At 44.6% G+C, this 26,641-nt stretch overlaps 2 protein-coding genes across 3 annotated transcripts; both read right to left on the reverse strand.

The window, feature by feature from the left end:
• Positions 1-1,279: 1,279 nt before the first annotated feature.
• Positions 1,280-3,221, reverse strand: CCR5 (chemokine (C-C motif) receptor 5). The gene has a single exon (XM_004676241.2). The coding sequence runs from the start codon at positions 3,219-3,221 to the stop codon at positions 2,163-2,165; it is 1,059 nt and encodes a 352-aa protein (XP_004676298.1). The 3' UTR covers positions 1,280-2,162.
• Positions 3,222-11,514: 8,293 nt separating this feature from the next.
• CCR2 (chemokine (C-C motif) receptor 2) lies at positions 11,515-16,865 on the reverse strand. 2 transcript variants are annotated; one of them, XM_012720693.1, is made up of 2 exons: positions 16,817-16,865; positions 11,515-13,818 (listed from the first exon to the last, which is right to left on the reverse strand). In XM_012720693.1, the coding sequence occupies exon 2, from the start codon at positions 13,807-13,809 to the stop codon at positions 12,691-12,693; it is 1,119 nt and encodes a 372-aa protein (XP_012576147.1). In that variant the 5' UTR covers positions 13,810-13,818; positions 16,817-16,865; the 3' UTR covers positions 11,515-12,690. The 2 variants fall into 2 exon arrangements, with proteins under 2 accessions (XP_012576147.1, XP_012576146.1); XM_012720692.1 differs by lacking the exon at positions 16,817-16,865 and adding an exon at positions 15,699-15,750.
• Positions 16,866-26,641: the final 9,776 nt, after the last annotated feature.

Here is a 26,641-nt window from a genome sequence, read left to right on the forward strand (position 1 = left end):
GCATTAAAACAATAATTAAAAATTTAATTTAATTTAATCAAAAACTAAAAAATCAAATGCTCAGCATTAACACGGAAATATAATTTTCAGTATACGTGTATATGAAAATGTCCCCAAAATCTACTTTCAAAATGCCCTTACCCTTTTAATACTCTTCTCTAAATGTACTGGAGTAAAAGGACAAGAATACAATCAGTTATGTTAGAGGGTGGGTTTTATTAGAGACATATTTTCTTTCAAGCACTTTGTAAATATAAATATATATATATATTTATATATATTATATATATATAAGACTATTCTTGTATTAACATTATGCATGTGCATGTACATGTATGTACACAAGGTTATCAGATTGTCTTTGAATTGACTAGAGCCAAGATCGCATGCTACTTAAACACTGCAACAATGTTAAGAGCAAAAGAAAAGGCTGACACCTGCTTCCCACTGACACCACAACCCTCAAAATTACATATTTCAGAACGTGACAAAATAAGCAGTGCCTATTCGTATTCTGACACCTTAATTTTCTGCGTGATTTTTCACTCCTTTACCTTCCCCACCTAATCTTTACTACAATGGTCTTCTCTACCCCCAAATCTGAAACAATCTCAGCTACTGCCAAATAAAAGTAGCAACTGCACACACACACAAGCATAACTCTCTCTTTGAAACAAAAGCATTCCTTGATGTTTGGGTTTGATTTGTCTCTGAAAAGCCCTCTGGCATCCCTTAATGTTTGGGTTTGATTTGTCTGAAAGACCTCTGGAAGAGGGGGATCTAAATCTCCTACACTCACCCTGAAACAAGCAGGTTGGAAAACTGAATTTTTCATATCTCATGAGTCTTCAGGTAGCCTGTTTCTAAATGAATGTGAATCTCCTGGCCTTTGCCAGCTCTAACTTAAATCCAGAAGGAGACGGGTCAACGGCAGTGCGCCCAGGGCAGTCACCAGAGCTTCTCTGCCTCTGGGGGCCTAAGCTCTGGATTTTCTCTGATTTTGTAACCCTCAACCAGGTCTCAGCTCTGAGCTCTCAGTGTTCCCAGAGCTCAAGCTCTGCATTGGTCCCTCAGTCTCTGAGGCCCCCAACCCTCCCACCCCCCAGGCCCCTGGAGAAGCTAGTCACTGAGGGAACAAGAAGCAGGACTCTGAGGGCAGGGCAGATGGCCCAGAGCCTGTCTGCATGGGCCCGTGTCAAGCTTACAAACGGCCTTCCTCTGCCAGCCCCCCCCCCCCATTTTGGCTCTAACCCTCCTCCTCTTTCTCAGTCTCCTTAGACCATCTCTAGCCTGCACATTTGAAGCTTGGGAGCGCTCTCTGAGTCTCCTCTGCTCCTCACTTTCAACCCCAGTCCGCCCCAGGTTCTGCTGACTCTCACCCCAAAGGTGAGGAGACAGCCCTTGCTCCCACCCCAGGGCCTCTGCCCTGATGGCTTGATGCTAGTTTCCTTGCACTAAACGCTCACCTTCCCAGGTCATGCCCTGAAATGAGCTTTCTGCAGCCTGGCCAGGACCTCCTACTCTGTGACAGACTTTCACCAGTAACGCCACCAAGGCTCCTCACAATTCAGCCTGTTCCTGCCTCCCGGCCCAGTTCCTATCATCTGTGGGTCTTTCTGTGCCCAGCTCCTGAAGCCTGAGCTCAGCTTCTCTCTCCTCCAGTTTGTCAGTGCTGGCCAGGCCTCGGGCTCTCACCAGCTCACCAGGTCCCAGACACCCACAGCTGTGTGCACATTGCCATTGTGCACGATGCCATTGTGTAACTGACCACATTATCTCTTTTTTCCACAAGACAAGCACATTTGCAATGCGTACATTGATTTCACAGGAATCACCAGGATGGTGATGGTCTAGAGTTGGTCAGAAACTGCCAACATGCCTCTTGATTAATTTTGATACTCCTGCTCATCCAACTCATGAATCAGCAAGTCTCTGAGGATTTTAAACAAAATAATGAACTTTGGCAGCAAAAAGAGACTTTGCCAATAAGTTAATATACATGGAAGAGAGAGATGCTACAGTGATCAGGGTTTCCAGAATCAATGCTGAATTCAAATAACGAATACACTTAAAGTAGCTGGATGAATCTCAGAACCTGTCAGACAGTAAGTTCCTTTCTCAAAAAGAATTGTCCCAGGCTGTGCCTAAGAAGCAAGCGCAGGTCACAAGCCTATGGATATTTCCACCTTCGAGGATTGGCTGTAAATGGAGCTTGACTGCTCCAGAGCCTCTTGCTGGAAGATTGGACAGTGCTTGCAGAGCCTCTTGGTGATATGCTTTTGGAAGAACCTTGCGGTGTAGCTTCTGAACTTCTCCCCGATGAAGGCGTAGATGATGGGGTTGATGCAGCAATGTGTCATGCCGAGCGTCTCTGTCACCTGCATGGCCTGATCCAGCCTATTAGAGTCACTGCAGTTGTTGAGGCCAGAGGACTCCTGGAAGGTGTTCAGGAGAAGGACAATGTTGTAGGGAGCCCAGAAGAGAAAGTACACTATCATGATGGCGACGATGAGCCTCACGGCCTTGTGCTTTTTCTTGTTCCGACACCGCAGCACAGTTTTCAGGATTCCCGAGTAGCAGATGATCATGACAAGCAGTGGCAGGACCAGGCCCAAGATGAGTGTCTCCAACGCAGTGAACATCTTCCAGAAGTGAAACTTATTGGGTGGGAAGTGAAGGCTGCATGTGTAATGAGAAATCTCCTTTTGGGTCCTAGTGAAGAGGATTCCCGGGAGAGAGGCGAGCACAGCCAACATCCAGGTCACCACACTTGTTCCCACCCCAAAACTGACCGTCCTGGCCTTTAAAGCAAACACAGCATGGACAATAGCCAGGTACCGGTCGATCGTCAGGAGGATGATGAAGAAGATCCCACCGAAATAGCCGATGTGATACAGGCCTGTGAAGAGCTTACACATCACGTCCCCAAAGACCCACTCATTTGTCGCATAGTGGGCCCAGAACGGGATGGTGAGGAGGAACAGCAGGTCGGAGATGGCCAGGTTGAGCAGGTAGATGTCAGTCATGCTCTTCAGCTTTTTGCAGTTTATCAGGGTGAGGACGACCAGGATGTTACCCACAAAACCAAAGATGAATACCAGGGAGTAGAGTGGAGGCAGGAGCGCAGCTGCGATCTGTTTCACGGAGGCTTTTAGGCAGGGTTCTTCTGGATTAAAACCATAATAATCGAAATCAGTTGTAGTTGGTATTTGATTATCCATCTTGTTCCACCCTCTGAATAAAGGAAAAGTGATCTTTAATAAAGAAATCCTTTTTTGGCCCTCCCTGGTGGTGCAACAGGTTAGGATGCAGTGCTGCAAGCTAGCCTCAGCCACTTCAGTGCAAGTTTGATCCCAGGCCACAGAGGTGCAACAGACCTCTCTTGTCTCACCTGCTGCTCCCCTCAGCTGTGTACTTTGTCTGCCTGTTCTGTTCTCCACTCTGTCTCTGGTGAATCCTCTCACCACCCCTGCACCTCTGGCCTGTACCCCAGTTCTGTATACATAAATCTTTAAAAGAAAAAAATTCCTCTTTTAAAGGGAAATGTATTTGGCCATCCACTGTGAATGTAAACCATCTTTAAGGTTGACAGGTCTTAGAATGGAAACATAGATTTCCACGTTTAACTGAACTCTATTTTTTCCCCTTTTGCTAAATGAAATGCACCCTTTGGAGTGCAGGGTGGGCTGCTACCAGCTTCTCAGCTCACTAGGTGGAGTCTGACTGTTGGGGCAGTTCTTGAGTGCATCCTTTAACCAATGTAATTTCAAGCCCCACACTGTCTTACAATCTGTGCGGAAGTGACCACTTCTGTCCCCAGGTCCCTCACCAGAGGCAGCAAGAACATCCTCATATGTGTGCTCCAAGCAAACTAATTTCCAAAGGCACTCGGCTTTCCAACCACAGGTCTAAGCTTCACACTTATTCACCCAACTAATCCTCAAGGTGACTCTATAAGACAGATCATATTATTCTCCCCATTTTACAGCTAAGGACCTCAAGGCACAGAGGATGAGTAACTTGCCTAGTGACAGCTAGTGAATGAGGCAGCCTGCCCTCCTCTCTACCACTTCCCCTGTCTCACTCCTAAGAACTCCAGAGCAGAGCCAGCCACCTGGACCCCCAGGTAGTCGAATGATGCCCAGGCATCAGGGAAGCCTGTGGTCAGTGCTCACCTCCCAATGCTGCCTCACATTTCCTTGCAGTTTGTTTATAGTCCTGAGTTGTTGTGAATAAGAGCTGCCACAAACAGAGGTGGCCAAGTGGAAAATGTCTCATCAGAGTTAACTTATAAAGGCAAATTTTGTTATTTCTATTTTGATATTAATTGGACATTTTTTAAGGCTTCCCTCTTTCTTGGGAAAAAATCAATCAACCAACCAGCCAGCCCTAGAGAAAATTTTGAGGACATCATTTTTTTTTTAACCAAGATTTCATCAAAAATCTTCTTTCTGAACATCTTTCTTTCAAAAGGTGGAGTCTTAAATGATGATATCAATCCCTTTAACATCTTTCATTCATAGTCTCATCTCTATCTTTGATCTTATCACAGTCTGATGCTCATTCAACATTCTGACTCAAATCCTTATCTCAAAAATTAATTGTTTTAAGAGATTACATTTTGAGATAGTTCCCTGGGCACCTAGTCTTTGCCAAGTGTCTTCCATGGGTTTGCTTTTATCATCACAGAGAGCAGCTAAGAGGCAGAGTGGCTGAGTAGACTTACCAGCAGAATTTCTTGCAGGGGGAAATGATGTTCAGCTCCTCTGACCAACTCAGCTGTGCAAATCAAATACACAGACAAAATAGGAAACGTATAGTTCTCTGAAAGGGGAGGCGGAGACTTCATGCATAAGGTAATGGCAGAAAAAAAAAAGAAGAAACATCTCTTTTGAACTTTTTAAATAGGCTAGACAATCTCTGGCCTGAAGTCTTCATGAATTTCTCTGGTTGCATTATTTCCTTTGGTTCTCTGTTCAACCTAGAGCCTGCTAGAAAGTAGAAAGAAGTGAAGGAGAGTAGAGCTGGAAGAACATTTATAGCCATTTTGTCAAAATCTTACTGCAAATTTGTCTGCAAGACCCTGCTCTCCAAGAGGTTAGTAATGATCCAAGAGGCTAATCATTTGTGCTAGCCATGCGCTATCAAATGGAAACGGCATTGAGAAGTCTCTCAGGAGTGTACTGTATGAGACATTCTGATTCTCTTACTACTTATCCTCAGTGAAAGTCAACCCAATCCCACTTTAAATTGAGAGAGCAACACTTGGTTCGCTCTAGGCTCCCCTTCACCCTCTCCTCACACCCCTCTTCTCCCTGCAGCTCATACACATCCCCACTCCTGTGGCAACTTCTCCCGGCACCCTGCATTGGGGTTTGTCCCAAGGGCTTTAACTACAGGCTCACCGGGAGCTGGTACACTGCCCATCTTTCTCTGGATCAGGTATCTCCAGGGGACACACCATTACAAATGTTCACTCTACCAACTCACTCTTTTTCAGCCTTCCAAACTAGTAGGCACTTAAGAGAGTTTGCCCTGTGCCAGCTGGACAGGCAGCTGAGAGCCTAACTCCCTGGATACGACCTACCCAGAGCTCTGAAAAACTTCCAGTGTGAAATGGGCAATGACAGACTGAAGAAAGCATTCACGTGGTTGGTTAGTTATCTAATAACTTAAAATATTGGACAGTAAAGCTGAGAACACAAGAACTCTGGAACCACAAGAGGGCCCTCTGGGAGTTTCGGTTTCCTCTGCTCTAGGACAAGAGTGTGAGATCTAAGGGATGATAGACAATTGGGAGCATCTAACACGGGGGGGCTGAGCTGTGGCTCCTGCCAATAGAACTGCTCTGTCCTCAGCCCTTCCACCTGCAGGGTGGACGGGCCGCCTCCTGGAAGGGTACGTGAGACATGCACATCACAGCTGAACACATCATCTCTTAATAAACATCAAGTTGTCGGTTACTTGGTCACTAATTCCTTGTTAGTTTACTTTTTAAAATTCTAGTCCTTGTCTAGATCAGAGTAACATCAAGCAACTGGAACTTGAAAGGGTGAAACTGATGACTGGAGCTTCACGAATAGGAGGAAATGACTCCCGGGAAGTCAGAGAAGCACAGAAATTGCCATGTGGCCAAGAACCACCCATCAAGGGGCAGAGGTTTGTGTTACAAGAGAGCCTCAGTGCTGGTCATCAGATCTCGGAATGTGAATCTTGACACATGCTAGAGAGGCAACGATTAAGAATAGGACTCTGCAGTCATGCTGTGGGTTTTGAGCCTGAGCTTCACTACTGCCTTAGTCTGCACAAGTCACAGAACTTTCCTTTGTTTTCGTATCTGTAAAATGGAAGCAAAAAAAAAAAAAAAAAATCAAAAACACCCAAACACAAACCTACCTGAGAGGTCTGTGGCCAAGATGAAATGATGTAATATGTGCAGAGTCTCTTGCAGACACTTGTGTCTCCCTTGGCCACTGAGGCAGCGGGGTAGTAATTGTGCTCTAGGAAGCATTCACAAGATGGGTAGCAAGAAAACTGATATTAAATTCCCCTTAAACCAGGGACCTAAACACAGTGTTGATGTTTTGAAGAATGGCCTTGTGTTCCCAGACAAGACACGTGTGCACACCTCAGGTGTGGCTGGACAACTCTCCTGTTTCTGTAAGTGACATGGTTGCCTCTTCTTTCCTCCAAGTGGAGCTGGGCAATGCCCTGTTCTGCGTGAGGACCTGCTGGCGCGCTCACCCCCAGAGGGCAGCGTGGAGTAGCCCAGCACGCAGGAGGCATCAGACTGGCTGACTGGGGGGTGGGTGCCTTCGCAAGGTACTTCCCTCTGAGACTCCATTTTCCCGCAGGCAGCTCCCTCCTTAAATACTCAGTGACTTCGTGGCTAAGTTGGTTCTGAAAATGCCCGCTGCTGAGGACGAGGCTTCATAGGTTGAAGAGGTGAGAGCAACTCAGCAAGGTCCACTGTTTGCCCCCAGTTTTCTGGGTCCAGAGGTGAGTTCAGTGACTCTTGGGTTAGGAGTTCCTCTCAAGGATGCAGGAGGAAGCCAGGGCCACGGAGACTTTTTAGCGTCTAATCAATGAAGCAATAGCCTGAGCAACAACAAACCCACAGTTTGTCCTGCTGTGACTTAGGTTCGTGTCTCTGCTTCTCTTCCCCTTTTGCCCCGCCCTGTTTGCAGGGCTTGCTCTCCTCTGTGCAAAGCGAGCTCCTGGAGGCTTCTCCTCCCAGTCCTCTTCGCGGCTCCGGCCAGCGGCCAGCGTTCACCTGCTGCCCCAGGCTTGGATGCCACTCCAACGCCCCAAGGGCTGCTTCCCCCACGCAGTTCCTGCACTAAACCCGGCATCGCCAGTGGATGGAGACCACCCAGGCGAAGGTCAGTCTCCTTCTTGGCATCCACGCGATCATTGCGCACGCACGTTGCGCTGAAGCCCTGCCACAGAGCCGCTCACCTGAAATGCCTGCGACTCAGTCGGTGGTCACTGGGCTGCCCCGGCCAACAGTAAGAAACGCTGCAAAACCAGCTTTTGTCACCTGTAAAGGAATGTCTTAAAAGCAAATGTTATAAAATGAAACAAACACATTGTCTGAAGTTAGAAAAAAACAACAACCAGAAAATAGAAAGTAGATAAACCTCAAGCCCCTTTCCACAATCTCACACCATCCTTCTTGACCCACAATGCATTTCAACCCAGACCTTTCCCTGTGCGCTTTTGATGAATTGTGAGTAACATGTGTAGATTTTGTTCTTGTTGTTGTTTGCAAAGATTACAGGGTAGAAATTTCCCCATGTTATTGTGTAGATTTTGTTGTTGTTGTTTGCAAAGATTACAGGGTAGAAATTTCCCCATGTTATTGTGTAGATTTTGTTGTTGTTGTTTGCAAAGATTACAGGGTAGAAATTTCCCCATGTTATTTTCTTTCTAAATGTATTACCTTAATTGATTTTTTAAAATTGGGCTTAATTCCATGAGGCTGGGTTGTGATGAGCACACACCTCACCACCACATAGACTAAGATAACAGGGAATGGGATTCTCACCCCTGAAGCTGCCTTTGCACCCTGCCCACGGCAAGAGCTCCCAGGCTTCTGTCATCGGGGACCACATTGCTCCTTTGATGCCACAGACACCATCCTCTTGTGCCTGGCTTCTTCCGTTCAACACGACGCTGTAGCACTATCTGACAGAGCCTGTCACTAGACAGTCCCCACTGTGTATTGTCTTCTTTCCATTGTCCAGTGAAGTGAACACTGTGTTTGGGCGTTGCCGTCAGTGCTCTGGTTGCCTGCCAGAGAGGAAGCTGCTAAGGCAACTTCACCAAGAGAATCCCTGGGAGAAAGTGCCCCCTGCTCATGTCACCTTTGTCCCTGTGTGTCTCAACAGCGATGTGTGGCTGCCATGACATCCAATACCCTTTACCTTCTGCTTCCGACCTGTGTCTTAGCGAATGGGTTCACTCCCCCTGTCGCTGTCTTCTAGACCCTTCTCAATATTGCCCTTATCTTCTAGACCCTTCCCAGTGTAACCCTTATTCCGACATCCCTGGCCCCATACAATTCATCGCACTAGTGGACACTTGCAGGCTGCCTCACTCATCACACCGTTTGATATATCCAGACACTCTGGGAACCCCTCAAGCTTGTTGCAAAGCCTGCTCTGTGTGTTACGGGTATTTCTTTCAGATCCGTGCCCAGCCTGGGAGCAGGGCCGTCGGAGGTGCAGTGGCCCTCTAGTGTCCCTGTCAAGGAACAGAGCAGGTCCACTGTGACCTCCAGTGGCTCAGATCACACCACAGCTCTGTGCATAACAGGATATTATGGGACTTTTCCTGTTGTCCCAGAACTGATAACTATGGCTAAGATTGAGGACAAAGAAGTGTTAATTGCCCCTCAGTTCTGAAGAAAACCACTGACACCTGGCACCAGACAGATTCCTCCTGCAGGAGTTACTAAGAGTGACCAGCCAGTTGGGCTGAGGTGACCAGCCAGCTCCTCCCACCCCTGACCAGATGGGAAGAAGGAGGGCCCCTGCTCCCAAAGCCAAGTGGGGGCGGGGGGCTATGAGAGGGTCATGAGAGGAACAGGCTGCGGGCAGGGAGCCAGTACTCTCCTGGGGGAACACTTAACCTGCAGAGCCACTCAGCAGGGCAAGAAGAGACAGGAGAGGGTGCTGGAGACAGGCATGGTGGCGAGACAGCAAGGGTCCTTCTGGGCCAAGCGTCCACAAAGGCAGTCACTGGGCTGGACATGCCACTTCGGGTCCCACCTGGTGTGGAAGGTGATTTCAGCAGCCAGGAGATGCCAGGTTTGAAGAAATTTTGCCAAAGGGAGAGCTCACATGCCTAGAAAGTGGCAGCTGGGGAGCCCCTGTCACCCTAAGAGCATCTGAGGTGACCACACATCAGGGAACGCTTCAGTGTGGCTGTCCCTCTAGGCCACCTGACCCACACAGTCGACAGTGGCAGGGGCAGTTGGACAAAGATGCATACGCCCTTTTCCTAACCCTCCCGCCCCTCTTCCCAACCCCACCCTGTGCAAGAAGAGGTGCCGATCACACCCAAGGCTGGGGTGGGTGCGGGAGGTGTGGAGAACAGGACGAGCTCCAGCTGCCTGCAGGACCCAGCCAACCTAGGGCCCAGCTGAGACGACTGGAGAGAATTTCATATTGCAAGCTGTTTATATTAAGAGGTTTTATGGAGGGTGGCAGAGTGAGAGGAGGCTGTTCAGTGCCCTAATACTTGCTTACCAGGCTGCTGAACTGGCAGAGCTTCTCCAGCGGTTCAAGGAAGAGGCCATTCTCTTCAGAATCCTTGACTTGGATTTTACTAGTCCCAGGAGGGGGCTGCAAGGCTGTAGACCTTTTGTTACAAGCCTTTTGTAACTCTCTCTCTCTCTCTCTCTTTCTCTCACACACACACGCACACGCACACGCACACGCACGCACTCACACATGCACTCTGCCCAAGTTTTAATTAAATAGAAGTTCCCACCCTCAGCCCCTCAGTACACCCAGGGCCAGGTCTCCCCTAAATTCAGGGGCTGCACTATAGAAACATACTCCTGCCCCAGACGCCTCTTCCTTCAGGGCAAGTTTCTCCACAGTGGCCTGTGGTCTTCCTGTTGACTGATATCAGCTGGGGCCATTTCAATTTTAATAATGAGCAAAAGCAAAAGTGGGAAGATGAGGCCTCCCTGGCTGACCCCTAGGGGGCTGCAGACTTCTCAAAAAATGCTCCAACCTCCCCAGTGGCTGTGAGCACCGGGACCAAGGGGACCTGCACAGGTAGGTTGGCAAGTCCCCAGCTCCAGCAAGTTGTAAGACTCACCCTTTAGAATGATGCCTGTCTAACACAAACAGCTCACGCAGATGCCCTCCCTGGAATAAACGAGACTTGAGGGTTTCCTTTTAGAAACAGAGATGGTTGGAAGTTCTTTGAAGGCAATAAAACCCTGTTGCAGTTACTCTTACTGCATTAGAGGATTGCTCTTGACTTTGTGGCTTGTTCCACCTTGCTTTCAAAACTTTCACATCACCTCTGCATGGTGTGTCGCGACGTACGAATACTGTGTTCTCTAGCTGCTCCCTCTCCTTCCTCCCGCCCAGCCCCTGGGTGGTGGTCTAGGCTGGGCACAAACATATCCTCCTCTCAGGGGATACATGGTATCCTCTTGTGCTTGCCACGTTAAATCCATGATGGAAAAACCAATGTCCACTTTCCTGAATTTTACCTATTGGTCATTGGATACCATGTGTTAGTGAGATTTGCATTTCTTGGCAGCTTGGTGGATTAATGCAGCAAACACGGGCCTCTTCTTCCTGGTGCGCGTGGCCGCTGGTGGCCGAAGCCCCGGCTCTGCTCTTGGCATCTCCTTGTCTGCTCACAGGGCCCCTGGCTGAAGAGTCTGGGGAGCAGCTGTCCTGAGCTGAGCTGGGGGAGCCAGAGGCTCTGTGAAGACTCGGCTCAGGTGCCTAGGGTGGGACAGGTGTGCCGCTGTGGCAAATCCAGCAAGTCAGAGTATGGGATCACACAGGGAAGGAGTGGGAGTCGTGAGCAACCAGACGATTGATCACACCATGGACTAACAAAACGGGCAGTGCTTTTATTCTTTTTATTGCGATAAGAACACGATGTGGGAGCTAGTCTATGAAGTATCTTTACTTACAGGGACAATATTGCTAAGCAGATATTCATAACACAACTTGTTTAAGAGGAATTTTGAGCATATTGAGAAATGGATAAAGAAAATGTGGTATAGACGTATAGTGGAATATTAGCCTTAAAAATCACCTCCCCCCACCATGTGGCGACACAGGTGAACCTCGAACCTCGAGGACCTTATGCTAAATGAAATCAGCAGTCTTGGGGGACACACAGTGCTATTCTGGAACAGACCAACAGGCAGAGAGAACAGCAGGGTCATTGCCAGAGGGCGAGGGAAGGAAATGGGAGAGCTGACATTTCTTTTTCAAAAACCATATCATTACAAGATTGAGTCATTTTCCAGGTCATATTTTTTATTTTTCAAAAACAGTATTTACATTCATCATTATCCTCAAAATTTCATGGGAGAAATCATTGGGAGAATATACACCTGAGAAGATGGAGCCCTGCCGCACCCAGTCCACACTTCCTTCCTTCTGAAGCCTTCCCTGGCCGACAAGGGAAACCGTGCGATGTCCAGGTCCCCGGGTGTCAGGTGCCGGAGTCTGCATTCCTTGCCTCTGGTCAGAAGGGCACTGGGTGCAACAGGTATGTTCTTTTGAATTTGGCCTCTCAGCTGATCCTAGAAACATCCCTGAAGTGCTCTCACACCCTCCTGTGCTCTGACCATGATGGCCCCTCCGCCCCCAGGGGAGGGACTCCACAGTGGTCACCCTTTTCTCATAAACACTACCTCTAGCCCTCCCCTTTCTCTGAAAAGCCCAAACCAGGTTTTAATTTTTTCCATTTTATGAGATTGCACCTATTTCATAAACAAAAATTCTGTAGGTTTTAATATAGGTGGGTGTGGCCTTAGAAGCATATGAACAATGGGGTGTGATATTTAACAGGTTTCAAATGTAGGGAGTGTGGTTGTTACAGATAAACAACAACAAAGCCCATGCGTATCATGCATGGACTGGGGAGGGTATCATGGGGCCCAACCAGAGCTCCTGGACAGTTGCTACTTTCCAAGCTCTTGCACCCTGCTGATGTCTACAGATTTAAGTATGGGTGGGGGACAGGCTTAGGGCAGTACTTCTTTTAGGCTCGTTGTTCTCAGGCCTCCCTGCTCCTTACACTTGGCCGACACTCCTCACCCTCTTGCCTCACCCTCATGCCTCTCATTCTCTTCCCCACTTCCAACTGAGCTCTTCCTTAAAGGCATCGATCAAACCAGAGAGAAGTGAAGACTTGATGAAGACTGGACATTAGATGCACTAGAGCATTAGTGCAAAGCAATGTGGCATATTCCAGGAATTGAGCATGGTGGAGGGTCAAAGTCTCTACCCACCATTGTTCTGGAATGTTCCCTGAGCACATGCTGTTTATGCAAGAAAGTTTATGTCTTGTTACATATAACCCTGAGGTTCTTGGGCAATTTCGAAAGCACAGGTCTCTGTTCTTCAACAAAATCTTGAGACTTACTATTATATATAGATTCTTAGCTCCCTTTAAGAGAACAAATAAACTGCTGCTCATTTACAAGCCAGCTGAGACCTCCTGCTCCCCAGTGGATGCCGTATATGTGGAACTCACTCGATCGGCTGTCTCCCTATAGAAAACTGGACACTGTTTGCAGAGGTGTTTGGCGATGTGCTTTCGAAAAAACCTAAAGAGGTAGTTTCTGAACTTCTCCCCGATGAAGGCGTAGATGATGGGGTTGATGCAGCAATGTGTCATGCCGAGCGTCTCCGTCACCTGCATGGCTTGGTCCAGGTGGCTGGTGCTCTGGCAGTTACTCAGGCCAGAGGACACCTGGAAGGTGTCCAGGAGAAGGACGATGTTGTAGGGAGTCCAGAAGAGAAAGTACACTATCATGATGGCGATGATGAGCCTCACGGCCTTGTGCTTCTTCTTCTCATTCCGACACCGCAGCAGGGTTTTCAGGATTCCCGAGTAGCAGATGATCATGACAAGCAGTGGCAGGACCAGGCCCAAGATGCTCCTCATTACTGTATGGAAATTCTTCCATCCTGATGGGAAATATGGGCCACAGGAGAAACTATCATCTTCTTTTTGGGACCTGGTGAAGAGGATTCCCGGGAGAGAGGCGAGCACAGCCAACATCCAGGTCACCACACTTGTTCCCACCCCAAAACTGACCGTCCTGGCCTTTAAAGCAAACACAGCATGGACAATAGCCAGGTACCGGTCGATCGTCAGGAGGATGATGAAGAAGATCCCACCGAAATAGCCGATGTCATACAGGCCTGTGAAGAGCTTACACATCACGTCCCCAAAGACCCACTCATTTGCCGCGTGATGGGCCCAGAACGGGATGGTGAGGAGGAACAGCAGGTCGGAGATGGCCAGGTTGAGCAGGTAGATGTCAGTCATGCTCTTCAGCTTTTTGCAGTTTATCAGGGTGAGGACGACCAGGATGTTACCCACAAAACCAAAGATGAATACCAGGGAGTAGAGCGGAGGCAGGAGCGCAGCTGCGATCTGTTTCACGGAGGTTTTCCGGCAGGGTTCACTGTCCTCTTCGTATACAAAATCAGTGGTGATTTCCTCATTGTCCCCTGCACTATTCATTGTCAACAGAGCAGTGGCTGTGGACAGCACGTAGTTCAACTGGGTGATCATGTTACCTGTCATCTCCCTGCCCTGCAAACAAAGAACACCAGGATGACATACAAGGGACATACTATGATGAAAGTGTTGCAATCCAGGCGTGAGAATACCTTTGCTCCTCATAAGCACTAGCCTCATTTGTGGCCTCCCCCGGGTAGCCAGCTTCTTGGAAGCCTGTGTGCTAGCTTATCACTTCCCATGCTTCCTGGGAGGAGATGCCAGTCATCTTCCCACCTGTCCTTTCCCCCGAGCCCCATGTGCAGGGGGAGGCGAAACACAAGGTCGCTTACTTTGCCCACTTGCTCTGCAGCTGGGCACAGCCCGTGACCCACTCTTGGAATTTAATACACAAGGGACTCTACTATGTGGCCTCTGGAATGCTCTTCTCTGATCAGAGAGATGCATGAGGGACCCTGGCAGCACCCTGGGCTGTTGTAGCTTGTCTGGGGAAGGGTTGGTGCTTGGAAACGGAAGACTGAGAGAACAGGGGCAAAACTGAGCAGAATCTCAGAAACACCAAATCCTAACCTGCCCCCCAAAGGCCCATTTTCTGACTTTCAGTTATTTCAGAAAGAAGAAATCCCTATTTTAAGCCATTTGAGTTGCACTTTCTGTTGTCTGCAGCCCCAAGTGCTCTAACTGGGGCCTTCTTCATAGTCTGCCTCCTGCCCTCTGCCATCCCACCAGAATTTCTCTTGCCCACACCACCGTCAGGACCCAATCTTTAAACTGCTATGGCTCCCTTCTAGTTTCAACCCCATCCGTGATTTTTCTCCTATGGTGAATTTCTTCTACTGAAAACCCAGGGCTTCTGGAAGGTACCTCCTGTCTCACCATTCCCTTTTTACTCCGCTCCTCTGTGCCGCCGCCCCCTGTTCACACTGTCCGCGTCCCCGGCACCTTCTGGATTCTGATCTTTTCACTTTTATCTCTTTCTTCTTGCCCCAAGCTTCTTCCTGAGCGGCACACCTCATTCAGGGCTTCCTGTGGGTGAGTGCTTCCTCAAGCTACGCCCACTCTCTACCCTGTACCTGAACTGAATTTTTCATTACCTACTGTTTGGCTCCTAGTGGACTTACTCATTTAGCAATATGCACTGAGCATTTACTACGAACCAGACTCTGCCTCAGACCCTGAAGACAAGCAGTGAGTAAAGCGGGTGCCACCCCTGTCCCTCCATCCAACCCACCCCCAGAAACTTGCTCCAGCTGGTGGACTTCTTATTTTGGTTATTGTCAACTGTGCCATTCCCTGAGACACAGGTCTCATCCTCATCCTGGCTTTCCTCCTCTTCAGAAGATTAAGGGCCAGGGCTTTGGCGCTAAACAGACCTGAATTTGAATCCTGCCTCCTACTCACAAGCTGTGTAATTTGGGACTTGTTACTTCTTCATCTATCAGTTTCTCTATGTGTAAAATATCAGCCAAGCTGAGCTGCTGCAGGTCAGCCCAGGCCGAGGCAGTGCCTTGCAGCAGAGATGCCCAGTGTTGACCTGATTGCGTCATGCAGGTCCTACCACGGGGATGCTCTCGGGTCCTGCCTCTCTGCGGCTTTCGGCTGCCACTCTCTTGCCTCATACACCCTCACTGCTGACTTTGTTGTCATCTTTCATTTGCCCATGATATTCCTAGCCACATTCCCTTTCAATCAGTTTTCTCTAAAATTGAAACCAGGCCATGCACAGATTCCTGAAATCTGTAGCAACTAAAATAAAACTTAAAAAAAAAATGAACCCACCCAAAGAATTATTCTTATAAACACTAGCATGCTTCTAAAGCTCTATGTGCTGTGCTGAAAATTGACACAAAATAATTAAATTTAATCCTTATAACAATTTTGAGGTAACTCTTTACATATTTTACAAGTGGAAGAAATTTGAGCAAGGGCAGATTAAGCATCATTCCCAAACTCACCAAGCAAGTAATAGCTGCAGGAATTTAAACTTCTGCTTCTCAATTTCAAAGGGCTGTAGGAGTCCCCATCTCCAGGTTCTGAAAGCAGAGGTGGATTTGGAACAGAAAATGGACTTTCTGGATATTCTTCCATATTTTAAACTGAACTTCTTCGGTATTTAATTTTAAAATCCATAGACTCACCCCTAGAAGCATATTCTACCTATGTACGTGTACATGCACATGTGTGCATGCACACACACACACACACACACACACACACACACCCTCCACCTTAAAGTAAGCTCCATGAAGTCATGATCTTTTATTTGCAAGGAATTGCCTCAGTACCCAGCCTGTGCTACCTGGCTGCTCGTGGCTAAGGATTAAGACACTCCACTGTGGACTGTCATATATTGGGGTCTTTGCACACAGTCCCTCACGGGCAGCATGCCTTCTGGGCTGTTCTGTAATTAGTCACAGGGCTTAATCACACCTGCTTGCGATGCTGGTTGGGATCAGTGGCTTTCAAGTACTGGGCTTCAGTACCACACAGGAGTCTGTCAGAAATATGCAGCCCAGACCCACCTCTGATGATTCAGGTTGGGTGATTCAGGTTTGTCCAAGAGGAGAAAACGCTCATACCAATTCCATGTGCATTCTCACTTGTGCTCATGGCCACACAGATGCCAGCCAACTCTGCTTTTCCCTTGTCACTACAGCACACCTCACTTTTATCAGTGGAAGCTCAGAAAGCGACTGAAATCACTGGTTTAATTTTTGGATATCAGGACTAATCATTCAGTTACATGAAAACTGCTTCTCAGCGGGAGAAGCACATTGAGGGTAGCCATAATTCAGAAGCCAACTATCCTTGCTTTCTAAGGTTGGACTCTTTGGAAGCTCTCTCCTCTCTCTGGAGTCCTGGGAGGTGTTATCACCAGCTTTGAGGCCCCTCACTGCCATCAAGGTCTCATGGTGCAGAGCCTTCCCCACTCCCACACCTTTATCCCGTTTTGACTACCCACATGTTCCTGGACTGAGTCCCTCAGGGGGTTCCCAGTCTCTATATCTCTAGCTTTGAGATATCTTGAGTCTCTGATTCATAAAGTAATGAAAAAAACACCCACAAAACTCACCAGAAAATAGTTCCTTCCAAGAGATACTGATAATGTCAGGCTTCTTAGCAACTGAACCAAACAGATCTGGAGGTAGAAACTTGGGGTGGAGAAGTAGGAAATTATTTCCTGTAGAAAGAGAAGGCGGAGATAAAAAGGCAAGTAACGGTAGAGATTTGAAAAAAAAAAAAAAAAAAAGATATAGTTCTTCTTTTCCAGCCAGGAACATTGTACATACAGTATGTTGAGGTCTGCATAATGGATCTGATTTTTAAATTTTGCTTATGCAAACTTGAGAGACACACCCGGTACAGCTCCTCCTGTCAATGACTGAGTTTCTTTATCTGGTGGGTCTATAGATCTAGAAACTTTCCATGCTGTTCTGTCACTAGTAATGTGCTTGGACACAACAGAATGCAGATGATAAATGCTATTGGGGGGTTTTGGTGGTGGAAGAAATAATGAGGTTTTGTGTTGCCACACACTCCAATTTCAGGGCTTAGTAGCAGACGTGGGGTCTGCTAGATACTTAATTTAGATAGACACCTAATTTAGATAGAGCTTTTTAATGAAAAGGAAAAGCTAAATGGTCTCTTGTGCCAGAGAGGACCTCAGAAAGAGCAGGAATCTCTCCCCTACTTAGACCACAACAACGCTGGCAGGATCTGTCTGATCAAAAGATTTGGGAGCTCTGGAATCTAATAAAGACTTGTACCTTTCAGGGGAATTTGGATGCCAGTTGTAGGGAAGTGTGGTCAATTTTAGCTCTTACTTAGTAGCAGCCACTCTCTTCCCACACTCTGCCTGGGTAGGCGACCTTGCATCTGTTCCTAGAGCAGCTTGCACACAATGACAGTTTGCACGTAGCTTGTAGCAGCCAGGGTGAGCAAAAATTATTAGGGAACCCATATAGACAAAAAGGCAGAGAGCCTTTGCTGTATTTCCTCATCAAGCCCTCCAGTTAAGGCGCAGACACAGCTGAAAACCATAATAACAATAACAATAATCTAATAAAATTAGATTCTTCTGGAGGAGAGGGAGAATCTAGTGTTCAGAGGTCCACATTATTAGATTCAATTGTCCTATTTTCAACAAAAAATCACTAGGCCTACCTACAAAAAATTATGAAAATTTGGCCCATAAAAGGGAAAAAAATAAGCCAAAAGAAACTCTCCCTGGAAACACCTGGAAGATCTATTAGACAAATAATTTAAGGTAACTGTCTTAAAGATAGCCAGAGAACTTAAGGGAGATGTGGAGGCAGTCAAGAAAAGCTGGTTTGGACAAAGTAGGTATATCAATAAGGGATAAATAAACTAAAAAGAAACCAAAAAGAAGTTCTGGAACTGAAAAACACAATGACTAAGTTGAAAAATTCACAGGAGATGTATAGAGGTAGGGTTGAGTAGGCAAATATAAACTTAAGGCTAGGACAATGGAAATTATTGAGTATGAGTAGCAGAAAGAATGAACAAGTGAACAGAATTTAAAGGGATTTGTGGCCATCCCAGGAGAATAAGAGAGAAAGAGGCAAAAAGAATATTTGATGAAATAGTGGCTGAAACTTTCCAAACTTGAAGAAAAACATGAGTATAAACATCCAAGAAGCTCAATGAACTCCAAGCAACATGAAAACAAGACACATTATCATTAAGCTTTCAAAAGACAAAGACAGAATCTTGAAGTAGCCAGAGAAGAGCCATCACATACAGAGCTCTTCAATAAGATTAGTGGCAGATTTCTCCTCACAAATATTGGTGACCAGAAGTGAGTGGGGGTGACACATTCAAGGTGCGAGGAAAAAAAATTGTCAACCAAGAACCCTATATTTGGCTAAACTGTTCTTCAAGAGTGAGAAAGAAAACAAGTCTGTTCTGATCAACAAAACAGTGAGGTAAAAAATAGGACAGTTCAGATAAACAAAAGCTGAGGGACTTAGTTACTATTAGACTCTCCCTGTAAGAAAAGCTCAGGAGAGACATTCAGGGTAAAATGGAGGACACTGGACAGGAACTTGGGGTTGTATGTAGAAGTGCAGGTAAGTCCATGGGTAATGAATTCTAAAATTTAGTATTATTGTACTATTGTTTTGTGACTTCACTTTCTGTTTTTTATGTAGTTTTAGAACATGTTTTTTTTAAATTATGTATGTTAAATAATCTAAAAAGCAGTATTATTGTATCTTTGACTTGAAACTTCAGATTTTGTTCTTTACATAATTTAAAAGACCAATTCATATAAAACAATGATTAATGTTTTTGTAGGCACAATGTATAAATATTCAATGTTGTGACATCAACAACCAAAAGAGTTGGGGATGGAGTTGTAGAGAAGAATTTGTGTATGTTATTGAAGTTGAGCTAGTATAAATTCAAATTAGAGTCTTATAACTTTGGGTTATTAAATGTGATCCTATGATAGTCACAAAGAAAATAACTACAGAATATGCATGAACAAAAGGAATTTAGACATTTCATTTTAAGAAGTAAACTAAACGCAAATGTAGACAGTGGTACAGGAAATGAATGACAACAAAAGGTAGAAAGCACATAGAAAAAAAATGGCAAAATGACAGAATTAAGTCCCTCCTTATTAATAAATACTTTAAATGTAAATAAATTAAATTCTCCAATCAAAAGATGGAGAATGGTAGAATGAATTTTGAAAAATGATCTAACTATATGCTGATAATAAGAGCCTCACTTAGATCCAAAGACATTAATAGGTCAAGAGTGGGATGATAAAGACATTCCATGCAATTATTAAAAAAAGAAAAGAAAGGTACAGGGATGGGATGGCAATATGAATATCAGACAAAATGGATTTTAAGTAAAAAAGCTAAGAAGAAATGGAGAAAGGTATTATTGTATATTCATAAAAGGCTCAATACAACAAGAAGATAAAAAATTGTAAACATTTACACTTAATCATCAAACTAAATGGAGCAGAATTGGAACGTAAGGGGGAGAAGACAGTTCTGTGATAATAGTTGAAGACTGCAGTAATCTGTTCTCAATAATGTATAAAACAACTAGATAGTAAGGAAATAGAACTGAACACAAAACCAGTGAGCTCTAACAGACACTTACAGAGATGGCTACTCAAGAACTTATTCTTCCCAAATGCACATGGGACATTTTCCAAGAGAGGCTGTATCAGAAACAGAGAACAGCTAACACTCAACAACAAAAAGCCTGATTAAAAAAATGAATAAAGGTCTTGAACAGACATTTCTCCAAAGAAGACCTTCAAATGATTAATAAGCACATGAAAAATGTTCAACAGTACCAATCATTTGGGAAATGCAAATCAAAACTCCAATGAGAAACCACCTGATACTCAGTAGCATGGGCACTCTCTCCTGACCAGAAAGTAACAAGTGCTGGTAAGGAGGCAGAGAAACTGGAACCTCTGAGTACTGTTAGTAGGAATGTAAAATGATACTGTGTTGTGGGGAACAGTATGGTGGTTCCCACCAAATTAAAAGTAAATCATTATATACCTACTCAACGATTTCACTTTGGTTATATTCTCCAGACTTGAAAGCAGCATCTTGAAGAGAGTTTTGTATACTCATATTCATAGTTCTATTATTTCCAGTAGCTTAAATGTAGAAGGAACCCAAGTATGCGTTGATGAATGACTAGATAAGCAAATGTGGTCTCTATTTACAATGGAGTATGGCTCAGTCTGAAAAGGAAGGCAATTTTGACATATGCCATCACAGGACAATTACGTTCTGGGAAATAAGCCAGCCACAGAGACAAATACTGCATGATGCACTTAGAGGGGACACTTTTTAAATTTTTATTTTCACTTATTTTTAATATCGTCATGACATCCTCCTTCATTTTTGTATGATATATGATTTCCCTGTGAAATTCTCACCACCAGTTCACCCATGCACCATTACCACAGTTCCTTGTGCTCTTCTCACTTACAGGAGACGCTTAAAGCAGTCAGGACCAGAGAGAAGAGAAATAGGATGGTGGCATCCAAAAGCTAGGATGAGGAGTTATTGGGGAATTACTGCTTCAGGGTTACAGAATTTTACAAGATGAAATCGTTCTGGAGATGGATGGTAGGAAGAGTTTCACAGCTTTAGGAATGCATAGTTTCACAGCTTTAAACGCCACTGAGTTAAACACTTGAAAATGATAAAGATGGTACATTTTATTTTATGTGAACATACATATTTATTTTGCTATCTTAAAGAGAAGAAAAGAGGAAATCACCATTATCAGCACAAATTCTAGGTCTCACAGAACACTGGGTCATCAGAATTGACCTCTGGCACTTTCTGGACTTCAGCAGAGCCCGATGTCCTTTCTAGACTTCAGTAAGCTGTAGCCTTGCATTCATGCAGAAGACCTGTTGGTGCTACGCAAAACGGCCTCTTCCTTAGAAGACCACTCTGTGCTGATCAAGAGCAAGATGCTTTCTTTCCACATGGTCTCTGGGAAGTGAGTAGAAGGATCATTTTGAGATTTCACATGTCAGTAGAAAAACACGTCACTGATCCTGGGGCTCCTCCCCTGATGAAACCTGCTTTGCAGCTTTTGTTGGCTCCTTTGCGTCAGTTGGGAGAGAGAAGGTCAAGCCAGAAATTTTGCTAGTTAGGACTACTGTACATTCCTTCACACCAGACTTCATTGACCCCAGCCCTGTAACTCCGGAAACAGAGACAGGGATACAAAGGTAGGTAGTGTCAGAGTTAGGATTTGAACCTTTGTATTATCTCAGGCCTCAGGAACAGTTGATGCACTCTGCTGAGATTTGAAGACACTGTAAAAGGATGTGAGAGAAGATGAAAGAGGCAGGGGTAAGAAAAGCAACAGGTATCGTGAGGTGCCCAGAGGTTAGCAATGGAGGGAGTTGTTACTCCCGTGCTTGAAGGATTAAGAGAACAAACAGTATCACCTGAGCCCTGTTAAGAACTGGCATTGAGAGGAAGAGTGAAAAGGACACAACTATTACTAGAACTTCAGCAATGCTGGAGGAGAGCAGGTGCAGAGAAGCACCCTAGTTTCCTGTTCGTGTTCTGAGTCAGGGCTTCACTGTGATGGAAACGCCACAGGCACCTAAGGTGATGTTGTTCACAGACAGCCGCTTCTGGAGCTCTCGGTGGAGATGGAGGAGGAAGACAAATAGCAACATAGCTATTGAGTCAAACATTTTTCCCCTGGTCCATGGAGACAGTCAGAAAAGTGAGAACTTGGGTGAGTACCCCTAAGGACTTTTTTACATGGAGTCACAGAAGATGCTTTTTCATGAATTTGAGAATCCCGCGTCCACCAGTGGGTCCGGTTTTGTGGTTTCTGAAATTCTCAGTCTGGAAGAGGAGTGAGGTCTTCTGAGCAGTCTGGGGTAGGAAGGGAGGAAGTGCCCACCAGTCTTCTTCCTCTAGCATGCTTGCAGATCAAGCAGGCTCATGGAGAAGGTATGGCTGTGGCCACTTCAAGGCGGTCTGGGAAGGAATGAAGAGGTCGTCAATTCTTTTGTGAACCAACAAAGTAAAAATAGTTCATGCTCCCTGAATGAACAGGGAACACTAGACTGACATTAGCTAGAACAAGACTGTGATATTTGTTTATTTGTGCTCAGAAGTGGCAACCCTCAAGCAATTGAAAACACCGGGAAGCATGATTGGAGAGGCCAAGGAAACAGGAAATCTTTATCAACAGCCCGAGGGTACTTGAAACTTTCTTTTTTTAATCAAATATGGATTTGTTTGGTTGACACCTTTAGCAGTTTGAGATATTTTTGCCTTTTTTCCATAACTGTTGCTTTTGGCTGGATGTGGTTTCTATGGTTTGCGTGCTTCCTGTGACCTACTAAAATAGATTAATGAGTTTGAGGATTTCACTACTGGTTAAAAACAATGATCTGGATTGATATATCCACAGAAAAAAGTGTTGCATGTTCATACATATTCTGGTTATGACTTCATAATAAAAATAATGCAAAAATATCTCTACTGTTTTTGTACCAAATAATAATGCAAGATAACAGGACATATAGCAATAGCAAGAAAGTCCAGAAATTGAAAATGGTTTTTGGAAAGAAGTATCAAGTAACAGAGTTTAAACACTAATTTCTCCCTCATCCTCCAAGTCCACTACCATTTCCAAAGGAGTGCAGGAACAGACAAAAATATGTGACAAAAATAGAAATTAAATGTCATAAAAATGGCAATTTAACTTCAGAGTGTAATGGCAATTTTGAAGTACAAAGAAAGCAGGGCCTTCCTGGTGGCCTAGGGCTTAAGTCTCAGTGCTATTACTGACAGCCTGAGTTCGATCCCTGGCCAGGGAGCTGATCCACATGGTGCAGCAGACCTCTCCTGACCTCCTACTGCTCCCCTCAGCAAGTGTATTTCAGGAAATCTGCCTCCCCACTGCTCCCCACTCTGTCTCTTATGGATCCTCTCACCTGCTACCACCCCCTGTACCTCTGGCCTATACCCCAGGTTTTCCTCGCAAAAATATAAAGAGAACACTCTGGATATATCCATAACTTCAGGTCAAATTAACTTTGTTGAGATAGTAAAGTCGGGGTCTTTAGTCACTTGCTGAAAAGCCCTTTCAAATGATTTAAGATGTCACTTGAATGCTATAAGAAGAGATAACCCCATGTTCTTCTATAGCCCACTATTAAAGTACACTGTTACTTTGTTTAGTCACCTTGGATGGACTGTTCTTGGTGAGAATCCTTGGTAGGGGATAATTGAGTCCTTAAAGAGCAATTTCTAATGCCATCCAGACATGGCAACAACAGGCTGGTTCTGGGAATGAGAAAACAGAATGAACTCTATCACTATCACTTGCCCTCTGTCCCAAGGAGTGGTGGGAAAGGTGAATGCCTGAGGATGAGATGTCATGCCTGTCATTCAGGACCATATCTACTGTCCCACTTTTGATATTAGCTAACTTTTGAGTGTGGCTTCTGAAGTGTTCCCAGGAAAAGGGTATAATGCTATTGCCAACTGCTAGAAATCCAGTGTTTGCAGTGTTGGCATGAGAAGAAACCCACAAAACTAGATGTGGCAAAGATTCTGATTGGTGGACATGACTGAGGTTGTCAGTGGGTAATGGAAGATAGTGAGAGGGACTCTGAATAAGTGTGGCTGGCGAGATGTCTGTCCAAATGGCTGTTGGCTTTGCAGAGGGTAGAACAAGTTTGGGGAAGGTAATTCATTTTTAATGCAACTCATGCAGACACAGATACACACACACACACACACACACACACGTAATGCAAGCTGAAAGCAAAAGTTGTTTCTTTAAATAGATCAATAAAGTTGACTAAGAAAAAAAGTGAAGACTCAAGTATACGTAGATGAAAGTGGGGATATTAATACCAACTTGACAGAAGTGAAAGATTATATGAGAATAGTATGAACCATTATCTGACAACAAATTAGGTAACATAAAGGAAGCAGACAAATCCCTGAAAACACACAAATTACCAAAAAGCTACCAAAGAATAAACAGAAAGGGCCCTCCCTGATGGCTCAGCGGGTTAAAGCATACCACTAAGAAGCTAAAGCCAATTCCGCCTGAGTTCGATCCCCGCCTACCCCGGAGATGATCCACATGGCGCGGCAGACCTCTCCTGACCTGCCCGCTGTTCCCCTCAGTAGTGTACTTCGTCAGTTGGCCTGTTCTGCTCACCACTCTGTTTCTCACCACCTCTGCATCTCTGGCCTGTACCCCATCTCTGTATGCATAAATAAAAAATCTAAAAAAAAAAAGAAGAATAAACAGAACATCTGAAAAGATCTCCAAAAATAAGGATGAATCAGAAGTCAAACACCTCCTACCCCCAACAAAAAAATGCCTCACACCAGGTGGCTTCACTGGTGTGAACTATTCTGCCAAATAGTTAAAGAAAAACGAACACCAATCCTTCTCTAACTCTTTCCAAAAAAGAAGAGGAAAGAATATTTCCTAAGTTACTCTATGAAGTCAGCATAACTGATATGAAAGCCAGGCAAAGACACTGTAAAACAAAATAAAGACTGCAGACTAGTCCTTCTTGTGAAGATAGATGCAAAACTTTCAACAAAATACTAGCAAATTGAATCACAGCATGTTAAAAAGACAATATACTATGGCACTGAATAGAAAGGTGGTTCAGTATAAGAAAATCATGCAATGGGATATGCCACATTAATGGGATATAGGAGGGGAGGACTCATGATCACTTCAACACAAAAAGTACTTGGCAAAATCCAATAACCATTCAAAATTAGGATTATGAAATCACTTCTTCAACATCATAAAGGAAATCCCATAGCAAACCTCAAAACCAATAATAAAAGAATGAAAACTTTCCCTGTAAGATCAAAAATGTCAACTTTGCCACTGGTGTTCAGTATTGTATGGAGAATTCTAATCAGAGCAATCAGGCAAGATGAAGAAATTAAAGACATCCAAACTTGAAAAAAAGAAGCAAAACTATCTCTATTCACAGATGATATGACCCTAAATATAGAAAATCCCAAAGTATATGTTAAAAAAAAAATCCTTTCAACACTAACAAGCAAATTTGGCAAAGTTACAGGAAACAACACCAAAACACATAAATCCGTTGTGTTTCTATAAACTCAGCAATGAGGTGTCCAAAAAGGCAATTAAGAAAACAATTATAACAACATCAAGGAATATGAAATACTATGAATAAGTCTAATCTCAGTAATAAATTTAACCACAGTGAAATATTTGTGCCCTGAAAACAGAAAACATTGTTGAAATTAAAGATGGCCTAAACAAATGGAAGGACAGCACATGTTCGTGGAAAACTTAAAATTAGAAAACTTAAAATTATTGAAGTGGCCATATTACTTAAATCTATCTAAAGATTGAATGCAACTCCTATCAAAATTCCAACAGCCTTTTGCAGAAATAGAAGACCCAATCTTTAAATTCATATAGAAAGGATCCCAAGGCCCTCCCTGGTGGCACAATGGGTTAAAACATGCACTATGAAGCTCTCCAGAGCCACTGCAGTATGAGTTCGATTCCTGGCCAGGGAGGTGACCCACATGGTATGGCAGAACATTCCTTCTCCCCTCAGCAGTGGACTTTGTTGATCTGCCTGTTCTGCTCCCCACTCTGTCTCTGGTGAATCTTCTCACCGTCCCTGCACCTCTGGCCTATACCCCAGTTCTGTATGCATAAATAAATAAATCTTTTATAAAAAGAGAAAGAAAGGATCCCAAAGAGCCAAAACAATTTAAAACAACAACAAAAGTAGTAACTTTGGAGCACGTGCATTTCCTGGTTTCAAAACTTACTACAAATGACAGTAACTAAAGTGGGCAAAGAAGTTGAGAAATTTCTCCAGTGAAGATGTACAAATAACCAAGAACGTGAAGATACCAAACATCATCTGATTTCATTTCTGTGAGACATATACCTGGGAGTTGGATTGCTAGTTCAGATAGTAACAGTGTTTAACTGCCAAACTGTTTTTCTAAAGCTGCTGAAGCGCATTTAACATTCCCACCAGCAGTGTATGTGAGTTACAATTTCTTTAAGTTCTTGCCAAGAGTAGTACTTATCTCTTTATCGTGATAGCCATCTTTTGGGTGAGTCCTACTGGTATCTCATTGTGGTTTTGACATACATTTATTTCCCCAACACATAATGTTGTTGAGCATTTTTTTATGTGTTTATTGACCAGTTTTTTTTTTTATCATTGGAAAAAGTGTCTATTTATATCCTTGACCCATTTTTAATTGGGTTACTTTTTGGAATTGAATTGTAGGTATTCTTTACTTATTCTGGATACTAATCTTTTATTATATGTCTTATGTGCAAATATGCTCTCCCGTTCTGTGAG

This window comes from Condylura cristata, unplaced genomic scaffold (assembly GCF_000260355.1).
Source record: "Condylura cristata isolate star-nosed mole 26May11 unplaced genomic scaffold, ConCri1.0 scaffold00004, whole genome shotgun sequence".
Taxonomy (NCBI): Eukaryota; Metazoa; Chordata; class Mammalia; order Eulipotyphla; family Talpidae; genus Condylura; species Condylura cristata.